Here is a 16,537-nt window from a genome sequence, read left to right as displayed (position 1 = left end):
TAGTTTCCAGCACAATGTAGATAAGGAAAATGACAACATCCTAAGAGAAGTGGAATGCAGCTTTGCTTATCTGGTATTCCTTTGCTTCTCGCTGATCATTTTTGGCACTAAATTCTGTGGTAAATAATGTGGTTTAGCAGTCATTCTATCAGTATGTGTTTCTTTGAGATTCCAGGCACACCTCCACATATGAGGAATGTTTTCTTTCTCTCCTCCTTTCTGCAGAACCAGTGCAGTCAACAACTCAAAGTCAAATCCAACACTTGGTGAGTGCGTTGTTTTAGTGGGAACTACAACTGGCATCGAGTCACGTAGTGCAACATTTAGCATTAAGTCTGTCTGATTGATTTGAATTCAACTCTGTCAAGATTTTGGCCTTTGTCTTGTGACATATGTGATAAAACCAGAATATTACTAATTCAACACTCCGTGTGCTGCTCTACCGCTGCAGAACAAAAATAAGAACAGACTACTGCAACTTCACAACAGATGTCATCATTACAGCCCATCCAAGAGATAGGACAAGCAGCAGAGTACTGTCCTGAAAGAAAAACACCACTCTCGAGTGCTGCACATATCCCCTGTACCACTGCTTCAGGACAGCATCTTTGAGATGCTGACAGCAGATTTGGGAGCTGATTTTCAGTCCTTTTTAGACCTAAAAATGCCCACCAAGCTCTCTCTTAATGAAAACTGCCATCTTCCAACCCAGCTGGCGCCTGACTTAAAGTGGTGCCCTGCATCCATTAGCGATCCAGCTGCAGGGTTCATCTATGTGCTCCATTAGGAGTCACTCTCACTTCATCTAGTCAGAATATGTCCTTTTAAAAATTCTGCCTCCTGGTGCTCCTCTGTAAAATCTTTTTTGGTTCAGCTCAAGTCTGGTGGTTGTGCTCAAGTCTGCTCTACTTAAGTCATTCCCAATTGTTTCCAAATCTAAATACCATAGTTGCTCCAGAATTTTACACCAAAGTAAAGTTACTAGTATGATTTATTTTTGCATTACTATACGATTTAAAAAAAAAAAAAAAGATGCCCTACCTTTCCTTCAGGCCGTTTTTTAAGAATTTTGTACTGATTCTATCCCTGTTTCTATCCCAATAGTAAAGGCCAGTCACAGCTGTTATGGGACTACAATTCAGACTTACCATATGGGTAAGTAATTTTAGTATCCAAGTAAGCTAAAATATTGTGAAAGAAACGCACATGAGCCACTATATGCTTATTTTAGGGATAATAAACTGAGAACAATACAATATTCAGCTGCAATATAATTTTACGAGTACACATCATTCAGATTAATTAGAAAGTTCAGTGTGTTTTTTTATGATAAGCTGTGCAGACATGAATAAATTGTATGTATGCACTTGTTGTGTACAAAGAGCAGAGAGAGCTTTTATTTTCTTATTTTCTTTTTATTTTCAGCTCAGGTTTTTAAATTTGGGTTATAGCTGGGAATATGTTGAAAACAGTGCGTTTTTAAAACCTCACCTCAACTGAGGTCCTCATGCCTGAGGCGGCTGCATAGTGCAGGCAGGTATTTTTCTTGTCGTCAGTGGCATTGATTTCAGCGCTCTCATACTCTCCATGGTCCAGCTTCGCCCCAGTCCAAGACAAGATGATCTGGAGGCATTCCGTCCGACGCTGTTCGTCCTCGTAGGGCCGCGAGATCCGTGGCTGCAGCGCACCCTCCGAGGTCAGGATCTGAGGCCCCATGCAGAGGAGGTGCAGAGATGTCTCATTGTGCACGTTGCGCTTGTTAGGATTGCCATCTTTGTTTATGAGAAACGACCTAGAAGATAAAAGGAAATATGAACAAAGAACGTCAGTGGCTTAGCTCTGGTTTGGTATTTGGTCAATATACGCAGGGTTTTCTCCACATGTAATCGATCATGGCGCAGCGCCACAGTAAAATAAAAGCTGCCACACCCAGAATTAAATTGTTTTCTTGTTTGTTTGTTTTTTTTATGAAAATATCATGAAACTTTAAAGTTTACTTTATTTTGAAAAACCAACACCTCCGGACACTCTGAAGTAAGGGGAGACAAAAGTAAAAAAAAAAAAAATGTACCTAAGGAAGTTTGAACTGAATGCATTTTCATTTCAAGTCGTTCAGATGTTTAGTTCACATCTCAACGACCGTAACGTAGTTAATTAATACAATCTGGCCTTCAAGCGTAATGTTTCAGATACACTTTGAAAAGGCTTCATGGCTTAATGTCTGGTAATTTTTTCCATTGAGACTCATTTCTCATTCAGAAATAGTCTGAAATACCAGAAATACCTGAGGAAAGCATTGAGGTTAGATGAAGATACTCAATGTTCTTTATTGGGATGCAGTTCCCTCAAGTTTTGAGAAATATAGAAATGATGAGTTCCCATAAAACACGGTCTTAGAGCTCTTTTTCCAAGAAATCCAGAAAAATGCAATGTTCCACCAGCCTGCAAATTATGGTGTTAAGTTACTAGAGGACAGTTGTAATTTCAGTTGTACAGTGTGAATATAGTGAATAAGTGTTTTTCAGAAAACTTTCAGTCTGAAATGCCCACAATTGAAACAATGTTGTTTACAAGAAATCCTGGAGGAAACCCTGAAACCGTTTGCAATTCTCAATACCCATTATTATACTTTTATTATTTAAGCCTCTCTATCTAATGCTTGCTCTTTGTTTTGACATCTTAGTTCACTGGTAGTAGTTGTAGATCAAGCTCTTTAAAAATTGATGTTGTGCTCGACTTCACAGAAAAATCTACTTTGATTACAAAAACATCTTTTGAAAATTATGAATGAAATTGCTTTTAGTTTCTATATTTAATTTAGTTAATATGGAAGCTACAAAACTAAACAAATTTACAATCCTGCAATAATTTTAGTCAGGTAAAAATGCCACACAGTCTGGACAATTTAGTTACAAAAAAAACTAATGGTCTTAGTGAGTCAACAACAAGTGAATACAAGGCTGTTAGCTAATAAGATGGAGAAGTTCTTGGAATCCAAACCTATTCCAACACAGCATGTTGCATTCCTGAGAACAGATGGCTGTACGGCAGGACAGATGGGAAAGGGACGTATAGAGACAAAACACCAACACTTTTCTCTTATAATACATTCATTTTGCACACATAAAGATATACCAGACAGTTATTCAAATAAAGCAAAGGCAATTATGTCCTCATCAATCAATCCTCGCTGACTTCACCTAGTGAAAAAAACAAGACTGGAAATTTAAATCAACTCTGTGGAAAAAAAAAAGTTTTCTTTACAATTCAACTTTTATTTGAGTTCTGACCTGAGTAGGCGCATCATGGCATGCCGGGCAGCGTAGTGCAGCGGAGTGTTGTGCTGGTAGGACTCTCCGTATGTGGCGTTGGGATCCAGAGACTCCTTGAACTGTGGGTTGCTCTCGTAGAGCTGGCAGGCTAGCAGCTCGTCCCCGTTGATGAGAGCCTTACGGAACTTGGTCGCAGTGTTCCCCATGTCTTCGCCAGCTGTGGGTTCAAGCTCTCACGCACAGCCGCCTTTTAACTCTTCCTCAAGCTGTTCAAGTCAAATAAGCCAGCATGTTGCATGTTCAGCATGCCCTAAAGGAGAGAACAAAAAATACTGTTGAATCCTATTGAGTCCAAAAAGGCCTTAATAGCTAAAAAATTACCATAAGCATACATCCTCACTGTTGCTCAAGCTTCTCTGCGACCAACGCCGGTGTCAACATCACCAGTGCGCTTAAATTCTGTTGGATTTTTTTGCACCCCCCCCTTTGTATAACTGAACATAGTGAGCACAAAGCTCACACAGAGCGAAGGACAAGACTTCCTTTGGCATCACCAGGAACTTCCGCCTCCTTGTGCCAACGCTGCCCCTCCCACAGAGCCCAGAACTCATAATAAAGCCCCATAGCTCCACATGGGGAATAACATGCGGCAAGTCAGCATTCTGCTTCCACCAGAGCACCATATGGTCATGACTGTTTGGGCACCGAGAGGCTGATATGTACACGGTATCTACCTGATGCACAAATATGCAGAGAATTGCATCATGGGTACAAAACGCATGTGCTATATGTGCTTCTCCACATACAGAAAATACGATCGCCAGAAACTAGTGTTCTACTGTGCGATTCCTTCTCACAACGTTTTGAATCTTTTTACCGTCAGATTATAACCACATGCTTAGTGGATTTTATGTGATAAATCAACACAAACTAGTGCGTAAAAGTCACTTAGAAGGACAATAACATATGTTCTTTAAGTATTTTTTTTTATTTTGTATATTCAGTCCCATTTGCATCAATAACCCAAAATAAAAATAAAAAATTGCAATCAACTGTCTTCTGAAGTTACTGACATAAATAAAGGAAAACAGTCCACCAATGTGAAATTTGATTTCAGATGCATTGACATGAGAACTGGCACAGCACCAATTTCTTTCCCTCCCCCACCACCAAACACATACAATCAGAATAAGTGTGGCTCCCTGGGGTCACAGAACTTGAACAGCAGTTTCATCTGTCTACACTTCTCTGTGCTTTGGTGCCTTGTTATCAGCAGGCAGAATTTGGCTGGAAAGGCTCGGAAATTTGTTCTGATAGAGCGAATAGAGAGCTCGCGTGGAAATTACGGATGCCAGGAATGTTCATGTAAACTCTGTCCAGCATATTTCTGTCTTTGGTTGGGATGGGAGCTAAGTGGAGTTTAGGGAAAACATTTGAGATAAGTGTAAACACACACACACACAAAAATCTCCATCAACAAAAAAAAATAACACTCAGTTGTTTGTCATGTGACTACTGATGACCTCACACAAGTCATGCCGCGTGTCATTCAGTTATCTGGTTACAATCTTGTGCTTTGTATTAAAGCAACAGAGGGAGAGGAGACAAGGCAAAGAAATGAGTGCATCTGCTTCACCAGTTGCCTTCTTTACAGATAGAAAAACACTCCAGCCTGCGACTCAATGATCTGATTAACAAAACCTTCAGTCAGTTTAACTGCTTGAATTTCAAAAGCTATAATGCACACATGGCACAAAAGGGAGTATCAGTTGTGAACTGGATTTTCAACAGAGGCATATCGCCTTTTTATTTCACCTGCCACAATGGAGAGTTAAGATATCAACAGGTAACAGGAAGCTGAAGGTGTGAGAGTAAAGTTGTTCTGCTTTTTCTGTCGGAAGAGTCCATTTCTGTGTTTCATGACACGCTGGACTGAGAAATGTTTGGGAAATATCACATTTAAGATAAGGATGTACTTACTTATACACACAGCCTGCTATTCAGAGTTTGTAATATTAACTTCGCTAAAATAAGACATAAAGACAGTTTAAGGACTGGGTGCGTTCATTAATAGACATCAGGGAAGATTGAGTTCTCATCTTAAACACAGAGCAAAGCATTTTTCAGTGACAGGATGTCAGAAACGACCTATTAAGGGGATTGAATATGTTTATATCAGTAACATTTGGTAATTAATCATTGAAATTGATCATAATCTGTTGTTTTATTGACTTTTTGCATCGTTCCAAACTGCTTTTTTTTTTTTTTTTTTTGCAACCAACACAACTTTGGTATGTTTTTAATCAGCCCTCTTACTGAAGTATTGGAACAAGACTTAAGGGGCATGGCCCAGGTGACGCGCTGGTTTGGAAAATCATGCCTACTCGGTTAATTTGTCCTCACTGGGACTCAAGTGTATCCACCCACCGCTAGCTCTCACTGAGCCTCCGGTTAAGCTGTATTTGTGGATGTCCAACACCCAGTAGGATTTTATTGTCTCTGGAGGTCAAAGCTTAACAAACTGACAGAAAATCAGCAACAAAATCTCTGAGTGTTTCATTTCCATTATGCACTTTAACTGTGAATATAACTGTAAAAGATAAGGTCACCTGTTAACACCAATGAAGTATGAACACGCAAAGGTAATGTGCTTACAATTGAGGACAAAAGTATGAATTGTCTAAACAGTGCTGCTGCTCTGGAGCACGTTAAGTGTCAAACGTGTCATGTGGGGACAGAGATCACACACGATCACAAGACAAAACAGTCACTCTGCAGAAACAACACGTCGAGGACAGGCAGACTTGATCATTGCATGAACAAAAGAGCATACTTGAAGAGTTACTGTCCAGATGTATTACTAATTAATCCGTCTGACAATAGTTAACGACACTCCCCCAAAACAGCGCCAACCAGCCACATCTAACAGCAACTATCTAAACAGCTCGCTTTCATTACAGACATTAAATGCCAATTTGTCTGCTGAGCTTCAACTTCTCCCAGAACTCTTGATGTGGGCCTTGTACCCTCTCGTGTCGTGTGATGTTTACCATTTTCGCTAGCTCAAACTGTCAGCGTGTTATGTTGTCATAATGAAAAACCCTCGATATTCGCTCTGTTGTGGTTACATTTCTGGTCAATAAAGACATTCGCCACTTACTGACCTTAGTCTAGTTTAGCTGCAGACCACTCCGATTGTTGTCACCGCTGCTGTTCATGAGAAAACACAACGAGTATCGTTAGCAATGTGGTATTCAAAACAAAAAAAAACCCGTGACGCTAGCTTCTGCGTGGACGAACGTCAGTGCACGCGCTAGCTGGGAAGCTAAGGCGCTACCACCAATGCTAGCCAACTTGACACTAACTAGAACAGTTGATAAACTCAGTAAACAGAGTGTGACAAGTACAGCGACTTACACAGACGATACTTCTCCCTACTGGAGACTCGACTTCGTGAAGTAGCTGCAGGTCACAACCGCCCAAAGGAAGCTTCTTCTCTAACGCAATCTTAGTGTAGAAACGCCGCTCAGAGGAGAAATGTAGCCCATGCCAAGTCCCCGTTCATTTTACTGGCTGACCATCGGGTTGCCAGGTTTCAGGATAACCCGGAAACAGGCAGAGAGAGGATGTATTTGAGAAGTTATACATAAAAGACTGTTACAACTGACTTTTATATAAGCTTTTAATGTCATTTTGGTTCCATGGATAAGACTCAAACACATTTGAACTCTTGGTCCGTGCCAGATAATGTTTTTGGTTTTTTTTGTTTGTTTGTTTTTTCTATTTTACCTAATTTGAAAGCAAAAGCAACTAAATCAGTATGGTCCAAACATTTTGATATGGGGGGCCAAAAACGTAAGGTTGAAGACCCTCCACCTGCCATGGGATTTTGTGCTTTTCTTTTTTAATTATAATTATATATATATATATATATATATATATATATATATATATATATATATATATATATATATATATATATATATATATATATATATATATATATATACTAAGCACACAGTATTTTAATGAAATAAGCAAAGCAGCTAGATTTCTGTAGACAAGGGATCTGTAAATTGCTGCAGATTTACAGATCCCTTGTGTTGCATTGTGTTGCATCCAGGCATGCAACACAATGTGAACAGTCCACTTCTTTAACAATAATGACTCTTGCAGGTTTGCAAGATTACACAAAAATCACCTAACTATATTCCTAGATTTTTCAGGTTGATCACCTTTTGTAGATTTTTTGCACGTCTTTTCAAGAATAAGAGATATGCTTCATACTTGAAGCATATCCCCCACCCTGCTGACATTGTGGTGAAAGGAGAGTCTGCTTTACTTTGCTAAGTTGGGAACAACTTAGCAAAAATAAACAAACTTATTTTTGCTAAGTTTGTTTTGCCCAAGTCCACATTTTAGTAAAAATCACTGGGTGTTTTTTGTCTTAAGTTTTGAAAAAGCAAAAACTTTGATAAATACTTTGTGTTCCGAGGGTCACAAATGGTCCCTGGGCTGCACTTTGGAGACCCTGAACTGAATCATGGAATATACATTTCAATGCACTGTCAATATACCATCACAATTCATGCACATCCACTGCTCCTTTTCCTCTGATCCTGTTACAACTGTGGATATGTGTGGTGCTAAATTGCATACATGTCTATAACTTTGAAACAGCAAAGGAAGCAGTGTGGAAGATGGCATTTAATACAAGAAAATGAAATCAGTATCTCCATGTAATTCATCAACGGATAGAACTATCATCTCTGATTGCTGTTGGTTATGTTCCGTTTTTCCTTCCACTCAACTTTCCAAAGACATGCCTGGATGCAACACAATGTGAGCCATCCACTTCTTTAACAGTAACAATTTATGACTTACCCACCTGTTGCAGGTGTCAGAAAACAACATTTTTTGAGGAACATTTGTTATTATTATTATTATTTTTTTTTTTTTTTGCTAGGTGGGATCTATCATCAGAATTAACAAAAGTATAGTGCTTGAAATATGTCCTATTTCACTTATTGAACTGAGTTACTAAAATAAGTTAAATCTTCCATAATATAGTTATTTATCTATGTCTATATATGTTAAGTGTATCACTTAATATGTTCATTAACCCTCTGCACTACTGAATAAAAAGTAAAATTATAAGCTTTACACCAAAGATCATTGTGGTTAGATTTAACACAACTCTTATGCACAATGCACCTCTGTTCAACATCTTAGTCTGTTATGACTGCAGCACACAATCAGCAATCTCTGTTGTTGATAAGAAATTAAATAAATAAATAAATAAATAAATAAATAAATAAATAAATAAGTCCGACATTTTTAATCGCAAAGTCTACATATTCAGACCTTTTTTTTTTTTTTTAAATCTAGAGGAGATTCACTTTAAAAAATAGATTAGATTTACAATATCATAACAGTTTAGGAAGGAAAACATCCGATAAATATTGGACTTGAATGATTAACGTAGCGGCCCATGTAATGACAAAATTACGCCACTAGAGTGCGACGCAGTCCACAAGACCATCAACCCCGGTTCATCTGACGAAGTGCAGCTGACCAATCGCAATGCCTCGCGGGCGTCATATAGCTGTAAACGTATGAGCTTCATTCATGCTTAAATAGAAATGCGAAATGCACACATTAACCCTTGATAGAGCATGGAAATAACCTTGGATTTAAAAAGCTCTCTTATACACAAGTTTAATGCACAGCAGAACACAAATGCCTTTTATTATCAAATATCCGAACTTTGAAGCAATATATAACATAATATTCTCACATTTTACCAGTGCACACATTTCATATAAACAGACCTTCAATAAATAATCTGAAAACACATAATCTGACTGCCAAGGTTGATGTTGCAATGTATGCAACAAATAAGCAGTATATTTCTTTCTCTCTCTTTTTTTTGTGATTTTTTTAAAAGAAAATGGTTACATTAATCACATGCTTTAGTACAAAATTCCGAATACACAAACCTTGTTGGGGCATTTGAAAATATTTAGTCCAGGAATACGTCAGACCACTAAAAGATTGAATGACCTCATTTCTGGATGATAAAGCTTATTTGTGTAGTCTGGTAAATTGTTCTACATGTGCTTGATCATTTTACTTAAACGACAAAGGAAATTAAATGTTTCAGCCAAAACAAGATCAACAAAACTAAGGAAAATGTTAACTCCTTATTACTGTGGCAGATGAAAAAAAGCAAAGTGAGGCCCCTTGTTTTTCAAGTTTGACAGGAAAAGAAATATGAACTTAGGGGTTTGTGTAAAAAGGATAGTAAGACATGCTTTTTGTTGGTGGGGTCTCTTTACTGTAGGGGCTACTGATGGTACCAGCGGCCAACTCTTCACACTTGCCGTTTGCGGGTGAGTCTTCTGAGCTTGGGCCGTTAAGAGACAGGCGCCTTCGCTTGCAGGCGATGGAAAATGAGTCAGCCTTGCTTGGTGAGAGGGCTGATGACTGAGTCTCTGTCCAGGAGCTGATCAGAGCTTCACTACCAGTCACCTCATCTTGTACCTGCGGTTTAACCTTTACCGACTCTTCTGGGAAACCGGCAGTAGGGCTGGGCCGGGGTGACCATGGCAGACTTGGAGGGACTTTTCTTTGGTAGGCTGCTCTGGACCCCCACCCTGCTGACATCGTGGTGAAAGGAGAGTCTGGGTAGTAGCTGAGAGCATGGGTGGTTTGCATGGACAGCGATTTGATGCCATAAGGAAGGAGGGAGCTCGAGTACTCCCCCTCATACGGCGTCAAGTCGAGCTTGCTGCTGGAGGCGCTGCTGTTCCCCCCCTGCTGCATAGAGGTGACAAACCACCTCTGCGACGCGCCGTCTTCTGTCTGAGGTGAGAGGAGGCTGCTGGTCTGCGGCACCGCTCTCTCGCAGTTGTAGAAGCGGTTCTGGGGGAGGTTGTTGACGAACTGGTCCTGGAAGAGGGGCTGCATGGTATAGCGGGTGCCGGGCACAATCTGGTGGGCACGGGGAGAGTCGGTCGGAGACGGGGTGAGGCGGTCATTCTCCGGAGCTGTGTACATTCTGGAAAGAAATAATGATGAATTAAATATAATGTGTGTGTGCATGTGTGTGTGAGGGGAGGGGGGGGGGAGTTCGATGCTTGTAATATGAGTTGCCAGATGCAATTATGTGACATGAATGCGATGTAAAAAATAAATTAAAAACATTACTCACGAATCATAGTTATCTCTAAAACCTTTGGCAAAAGGATTGTGATCAATTTTCAACTGTGTGATCTAAAGAGAAGAAAAGCAAAAGAATTAGATGCAGGCATTCAGAATAAAAACAAAGGTCATGTTCTCTTTATATTTTTTGGACAACATAAATGTCAAACATATACCCATAATGGTTAGAGTTAGGAAAGTCTGGGACCCTCAGCAGAATTGAAACAGGGACATTCCAACAACAACAGCCTTTATGTTCAAATGTTATTCATCATTACATCTAAAATGATATTGTTTGCAACTGGAGCAAAACATCAGCCAAATATCACATTGACTGACTTTACAACCAGTTGTATCTTTGCATAGAAAACCCTTAAGATACAATGTCTAGGTTTAAGATTTTTTTTTTTTTTTTAGTATTTACGGAAATTCAATTGTGTTTTCTAGAGCTCAGACAAGAAATGATGTAACAAACTATATCTTTCTCTCTAGTTGGTTCTTTCAGAGGAACACAGATAATTTGAAGGGGGGGACACAATATTTTCTTCTCAGTCATTTTTCAGTAGAAAAGCTATTTTCTAGTTCTAAAAAGAAAATCTAATCACTAAAATATTTTAATTGAACATTTTAAATAGTAAGGATTAGACATTTTGCTTTGCAAATATGTATATACATTAGAGCATTAAATCTAAGTACTTTTGCCTTAGAATAATAAATTACACACTAATGAAGTCCAATGAACCCAAAATCCTAAATTGCTAAATTATTAAATAAGTCATAGGTACCATATTCCCTCTTTAACAAGTGAAGGTGAGAACAGTCCAGTTGAATAATAAAATGACTTGTGTCCATATACTCACATCAGTGTTCTGGTAGGCAGTGACTGCTATGAACTGGGTTTCTGGAAAAGTGAAACACTGGGTCTTTACGTCACTGTTGATGTCCTCCACTCCATCTTCCGTCACTTCCACAATGTGCAGCCGGGGCTGGTATTTGTGAAGCGATTGGAGCACAATCATCTGTTTGTAGAAGAAAAATGAAAATTAAAACACATAAAAACAAACGAGTCATTTTGTTGTTATTTTTTAAAGTACTGTTCATTTGTTACCGAGACTCGTGAATTTATGCGCTGTTATAATTCGATGACTTGAATTGAATATTGCTTTTGTGCTTGCCCAAAATCTGCACAAGATAGTTAAACTCTAACTATCGTCAATTTTTTTTCTACTAATAACACGTTATTTTCTATTTAAATCATTTTTGTCGATGAATAACAAAAACAAGTTATACACTTTGAACATTTAAAACAAACGTGTGGTGCAGGATAATTTCATATGAATTATTTAGACATATTTCATATTTTATTAACGTCTCTTAATGAAAACTTTCATATTTGCGTTTTTTGGCGGCGCATTATTACCTGCGACGTGTTGTGACTGGTCCCCTTGTTATTGGTGAGTTTTAATTTGCTGAAGGAGATCTCCTGCCTCATCCAGTGGGCCCCGGTGTTCGGTGACTCAGGGTGGATGTAGACTTTGTTCCCTGATCATATTTACAACATATAAGTGTATAGAACAAACCGGAATGAATGCTTCAAAAACAAACAAAAAATTGCAATGTATTTATGTTTTGCTTATTTGTTTGCTTTAATCGAGGAGCAGATATATATAAGGAAAAATTCAAAACGTTTTTTTCTTTTTTTTTTTCTTTCCCCCCAGCATGGTTCACCTTGGTTGTTGTTGTCCGCCTTCCCACATGTGACCCACTTGCCACCCTGGAATCTCCAGTGGTTTGGATCTGCCAGCACCACCTCCACAAACACGTTATAATGCGCTGACACGTTCAAACCAGCCATGTTAAAACTGAGAAAGGGAAACATCCGCCTGGAAACACAAACCATCATTCATAAGCAAGGTAATTCCCACTGTAAAATTTTTTTTTTTAATGTACTTATTTGAGTTTCACCCCTGCCATCTAACCTGCCCTGCTTGGTGATAATCATCTCGGTCTGGTGCCGGTGAAACTTGAGCCAAAGCGACCGATTGCAAAGGTAAACCTGGGCCCTCATCCCGGGCCCGGGCCCCGGCAGGGCGACGTTGCTCAGAGCGGAACCCGACGCGGTGTATGGATTGTAAATGCAGCCGAGGTTCTGCCCGTGTTGATAGGAGGCGCCGAAGTGACTGCGCCCGGCGGCCGAGGAGGAATACCCCGCCGCTGGCAACACGGATCCCAGGTGGAGAGACGACGAATACCTGGCCGCGCCGGACGGGGGGTACACGGCCCCGCTGGGGGTGTAGGGGATAAAGGAGCAAGGGTTCGCTGTTTCTGGGCTGTGCTTGGTAATCGTGGATGGGATGTAGAAGCGATCGGAGGGCATGCCGTGTTCCGGATACCTGTTGCCCGCCGGCTCATCTCCATCCACGGCTGGAGAGGCGCGCTTCTCGTCCGCCGCCGCGTCTTTTGCAGATGAGTACGCGCTGCTTTCTCCCTCACCGCCCAGCATGACTGCGCCTGTCGTCTCCCTCTCAGTGACGATGCTTCGCAGCTTTGGTTTCTGTCTTGGACGTCCAGTGAAGACTGCGCTCTTCGGGGACGTGTTTCACCTCTACAGTCAATAATTGTGCTCAAACCTCTTCAGGGTGTCCACTGGAGTGTCCACTGTTAACGGAGACACAGAGACATTCAAGTTAAAGTCAGTTAAGAACAAAGTGATATGAAAGGCCTGCACGTTTTCAGTTGTTAGACATCAGTGAAATAGTCGTAAGATGTAGATGTCAATAGTGATACCAAATGGAAAATGAAACATGCATTTCTCTGAGAGCAGGTAACTATAAAAACATATTACGTTGTTTTGTTTTTTTCCAGTACGACGTTAATCCTTAAAGGGGTTATAGAACTTCATATGATTTATTATAGTTAGTAAAAATGTACTAAATGGTTTTATTAAAAGTCCAGTCAAGCATAAAATCATATGATCGATCTATTTTCAGATTGTGTAGTTTTTTTTTTTCAAGTGTTCATTTGCTTCAGGACATCCCTGCCAATTTCTTGTAAATCATATGACAAACCCGAAATGGGATGCACAGATTTGAGGTGCAACCATGATTGAAAACGCGATCACGGTTCATGAAATTTGTGACACACTCACTTTCAGGAGTAAATTGCAATTCCGCAGACAGAAGACGTTTTTTTTAATACAAATGATTATAGTGTTTTTTGTTTTTTTTTAAGAAACAAATGTTAAAGCGTATTTTGGTTAAAAATACGTTAACAGCTTTTAATATGCATATTTGTGTTAAGTCAGAAAAACATTAACCCCTTTTTTTTTTTTTTTTTGCTTTTCTTTGAAACAGAAACTCCTGCTTTTAATGAATTTACATTCATTCACTTCTGATGCGCTCCTGCGTCCCACCGGGATTTCCGGTAAGAAACGGGGAAATAGACAATTATTTTTCCGTTTGAAGAAACCTGTGATGCTTCCTGCATCAGACAGATCAGACAAATGAAATGAAAGCGACTACATTCCAACGTATAGTGACAGCAACACAGAAAGCATGGTATTTTGTGAAAAATTTTTTTTAATATCTGTTCTGTTGTAATTAACTATATCTGCAACACTAGATGCAGGATTTAAGAAAAAAAAAGAATTTCTACAAATGCAATTACATCTGCAAATTACAATATTTATTTCAGCTGTAAAATTTTGAACTCAGTCAAAACAAAAAAATCTATTCAAAACTTACCAAGCAGTTGTTTCCTGATTGGAAGTCAGCTTCAATAGCTCTAAAATAAAATATGTTGTTCAAAAAGAGAGAGACAGAGAGAGAGAGAAAAAAAAAACTTCGACGTGTCAAACTATCTGCCAAATTGAAACCACGCCAGAGAGTGCCATCATGTTGTGCGAAGAGCAGTGATGTGAAATTCACAATAAAGCCAAAGAGCCATGTAGAGGCGGGCGGATCGGAGGCGCAGTCGCCGCAGATCTCTCCTTGTGGCCATGACGCAGCGACGACAGCCTTTTATCACGTCTGATCACCAGGGGAGGGGCTGGGGATCCTCAGCATCGCTGCCACGGTGTGCGAGAGGGAGCCTGCATCCTCACCCAGTGCATCACATTCATACAACAGGCATTAATCTATGATTTATCACCTACCTCAAGATTTATTGCAGATTCCTGGTGAGTGAAATTGTGGCCTAGATTAGAAGACTTTAATCTTCTAATCTAGAAGCTCCCACAAATTGCTTTGTGGGAGCTTCATGACTCTGAGCAATTTTTTTAAAACTTCTAATCCAAAAATGATTTCAAGAAAACAATAATAATAATAATAATAATAATAATAATAATAATAATAATAATAATAATAATAATAATAATAAACAAATTGCAATTTTCGCTTGAACATAGTCAGCTTAGATATTTTCACATGTGAAACTTCCCATTAGGTTCAGGTCAGCCACTGAATGTAAACATCCTGTTGGTTCAGGTTACATCAAATTATGTGAATCATCAGGTAGAGGAGGAGCATATTGCGTGATTTACTGACAAAAGTAGCAAGTAACGACGATAAAATCTACACATTTCATTGTCTTTTCACAACAAACCGTTTGTTTTCGGAAGAGAAAAACCGGCACAGAGCTCTAGAATACCAGTAACACCAAAAGAGGGCAGGTTTCTTTTCAGTTTGTCACAAAAGTGACAAGACTTCTCAGAACACTTTAGATTTCCTATCAGCCTTTTCCTGCTTGACTGTTTTGTAGCCTCTTTGCTTCAAAGAAAACCCAACTCCTTCTCTGAATTGGGCTGCATTGCTGTGTTAATGGCACACCTTTTAACCGCCTGCAGACCCCTGTCCTCTCCCAGCCCCAGACGATGCTCAGCCTCTGCTGTTTACTCGAGGGGGGAACGTTTCCATGATAAAGGAGACGAGGGACTTAGTTGAGCAGGTCGCCACCTCTGAAATAAACACACCGCACATCAAACGAGACAAATCAAAACTGACCGAGCCGCAAGCAGTCTCTAGCTAATACGCTTCTGTGGACTGCACTGATAAAGCCGGTGGGTTGTTTGATTTGTTTCAGAACCTCATGAATATGGAGCTGGATTTCACAGAGCCTGCTGTGGGCATGCTTTTGGCGTGAAATCTGCTTTGAAACAAGAGTTTTCAACTGCTTGGTTGTTTCCTAACTTGACAATGAGAGTACTTTGTGAAAGTACTCACACCACTTGAACTTTCCCCCCCCCATTTTCCTCATGTCACAACCTCAAACTTCTGTTCATTTGTATGGGATTTCGGGAGGTTTTCTAGAGAAACATATAGCATTGCAAATAGACACATCTAGACATTAAATGTTTTTTTAGAGCTCAGTATGATCAGATGGAGAGAATCAGATCTACTTGAAGTCTTGCCATAGTTTCTGAGTTGGATTTAGGAGTGGACTTTGACTGAACCACATGCAGTAAATGTTCTTTCAAGCAAACCAATCTATTGCAGGTATAGGCGTAGGTTTAGAGTCATCGCAGTCTTTGCATCACTCTCAAACCTTTCAAAGCTTGAGGGTTTTACTCCACTAGTATCCTCTATTCAGCTCAACCCTTACAACTCTAACTAGTTTCTCCCATCCCTTCTGAAAAATGGCATCTCCGCAGCATGATGCTACCACCACCGGTTTTTGCGACCTTGATCGTGTGTTCAGAGTAACATTGTTAGTTTTCTATCAGTCATTTCGTTTGGCATGTTGGCTACCAAAATTGACATTTTTTATCTCATCTGACTAAAACACCTTCTTCCACATGTTAACTTTCCTGCTTACATCAAACTGCAAAATAGACTTCATACTGCACATCTGCCCATGTATCACACCTAAATGTGCAACTTTTGATTCTCTATCAAAAAAAAAAATCCAGAGAAGATAAGATTTTTGAGTGTAAAGATGGACAAAATAATTAATGATCTATGAGTGCTTTGTGTGGCATAAATCTGAATTATTTGTGCAACTCGCTGCGTTTATGTTTCCCAGATCCCAGATTCATGCTTAAGTCAAATCACTACCCCTGGCCCTGC

The 16,537-nt window shown here is 39.6% G+C and overlaps 2 protein-coding genes across 12 annotated transcripts in view; both read right to left on the bottom strand.

The window, feature by feature from the left end:
• The window catches only part of LOC103478353 (ankyrin repeat and IBR domain-containing protein 1), a 37,671-nt gene extending 30,809 nt beyond the window's left edge, over window positions 1-6,862 (bottom strand). For 2 of the 10 annotated variants that reach the window (XM_081617067.1, XM_081617072.1), the window contains exons 1-4: window positions 6,690-6,862; window positions 6,437-6,482; window positions 3,291-3,582; window positions 1,492-1,792 (exon numbers count right to left, since the gene is read on the bottom strand). In XM_081617067.1, the coding sequence (XP_081473193.1) occupies window positions 1,492-1,792; window positions 3,291-3,478 (489 nt within the window). In that variant the 5' untranslated portion in view covers window positions 3,479-3,582; window positions 6,437-6,482; window positions 6,690-6,862. Of the gene's footprint in view, window positions 1-1,491; window positions 1,793-3,290; window positions 3,583-3,653; window positions 3,779-6,432; window positions 6,563-6,689 lie in introns of those variants that run through there. The other 8 variants (XM_081617070.1, XM_081617071.1, XM_081617069.1 and 5 more) reach the window with 8 other exon arrangements.
• A 2,127-nt stretch (window positions 6,863-8,989) lies between these two features.
• On the bottom strand, window positions 8,990-14,730 carry eomesb (eomesodermin homolog b). 2 transcript variants are annotated; one of them, XM_008432125.3, is made up of 8 exons: window positions 14,219-14,730; window positions 12,869-13,133; window positions 12,455-12,760; window positions 12,204-12,358; window positions 11,896-12,017; window positions 11,336-11,494; window positions 10,486-10,547; window positions 8,990-10,332 (listed from the first exon to the last, which is right to left on the bottom strand). In XM_008432125.3, the coding sequence occupies exons 2-8, from the start codon at window positions 12,976-12,978 to the stop codon at window positions 9,552-9,554; spliced, it is 1,695 nt and encodes a 564-aa protein (XP_008430347.1). In that variant the 5' UTR covers window positions 12,979-13,133; window positions 14,219-14,730; the 3' UTR covers window positions 8,990-9,551. The 2 variants fall into 2 exon arrangements, with proteins under 2 accessions (XP_008430347.1, XP_008430346.1); XM_008432124.3 differs by having other exon boundaries at window positions 12,455-13,133; window positions 14,219-14,729.
• Window positions 14,731-16,537: the final 1,807 nt, after the last annotated feature.

This window comes from Poecilia reticulata, chromosome 16 (genome assembly GCF_904066995.2).
Source record: "Poecilia reticulata chromosome 16, P_reticulata-male-v2, whole genome shotgun sequence".
NCBI classification, from domain to species: domain Eukaryota; kingdom Metazoa; phylum Chordata; class Actinopteri; order Cyprinodontiformes; family Poeciliidae; genus Poecilia; species Poecilia reticulata.
The sequence above is the reverse complement of the archived record's forward strand: the minus strand, read 5'-3'. Positions and strand labels throughout refer to the sequence as shown.

Bases quoted from the DNA above. Each gene is read 5' to 3' on its own strand.
- eomesb (XM_008432124.3), bottom strand. From the start codon at position 12,978: ATGCTGGGCGGTGAGGGAGAAAGCAGCGCGTACTCATCTGCAAAAGAC. The intron at 10,548-11,335 runs GTGAGTATATGG...TCTTCTCTTTAG, and splicing joins CTGCCTACCAGAACACTGAT to ATCACACAGTTGAAAATTGA. The intron at 10,333-10,485 runs GTGAGTAATGTT...ATTTCTTTCCAG, and splicing joins TTTAGAGATAACTATGATTC to AATGTACACAGCTCCGGAGA.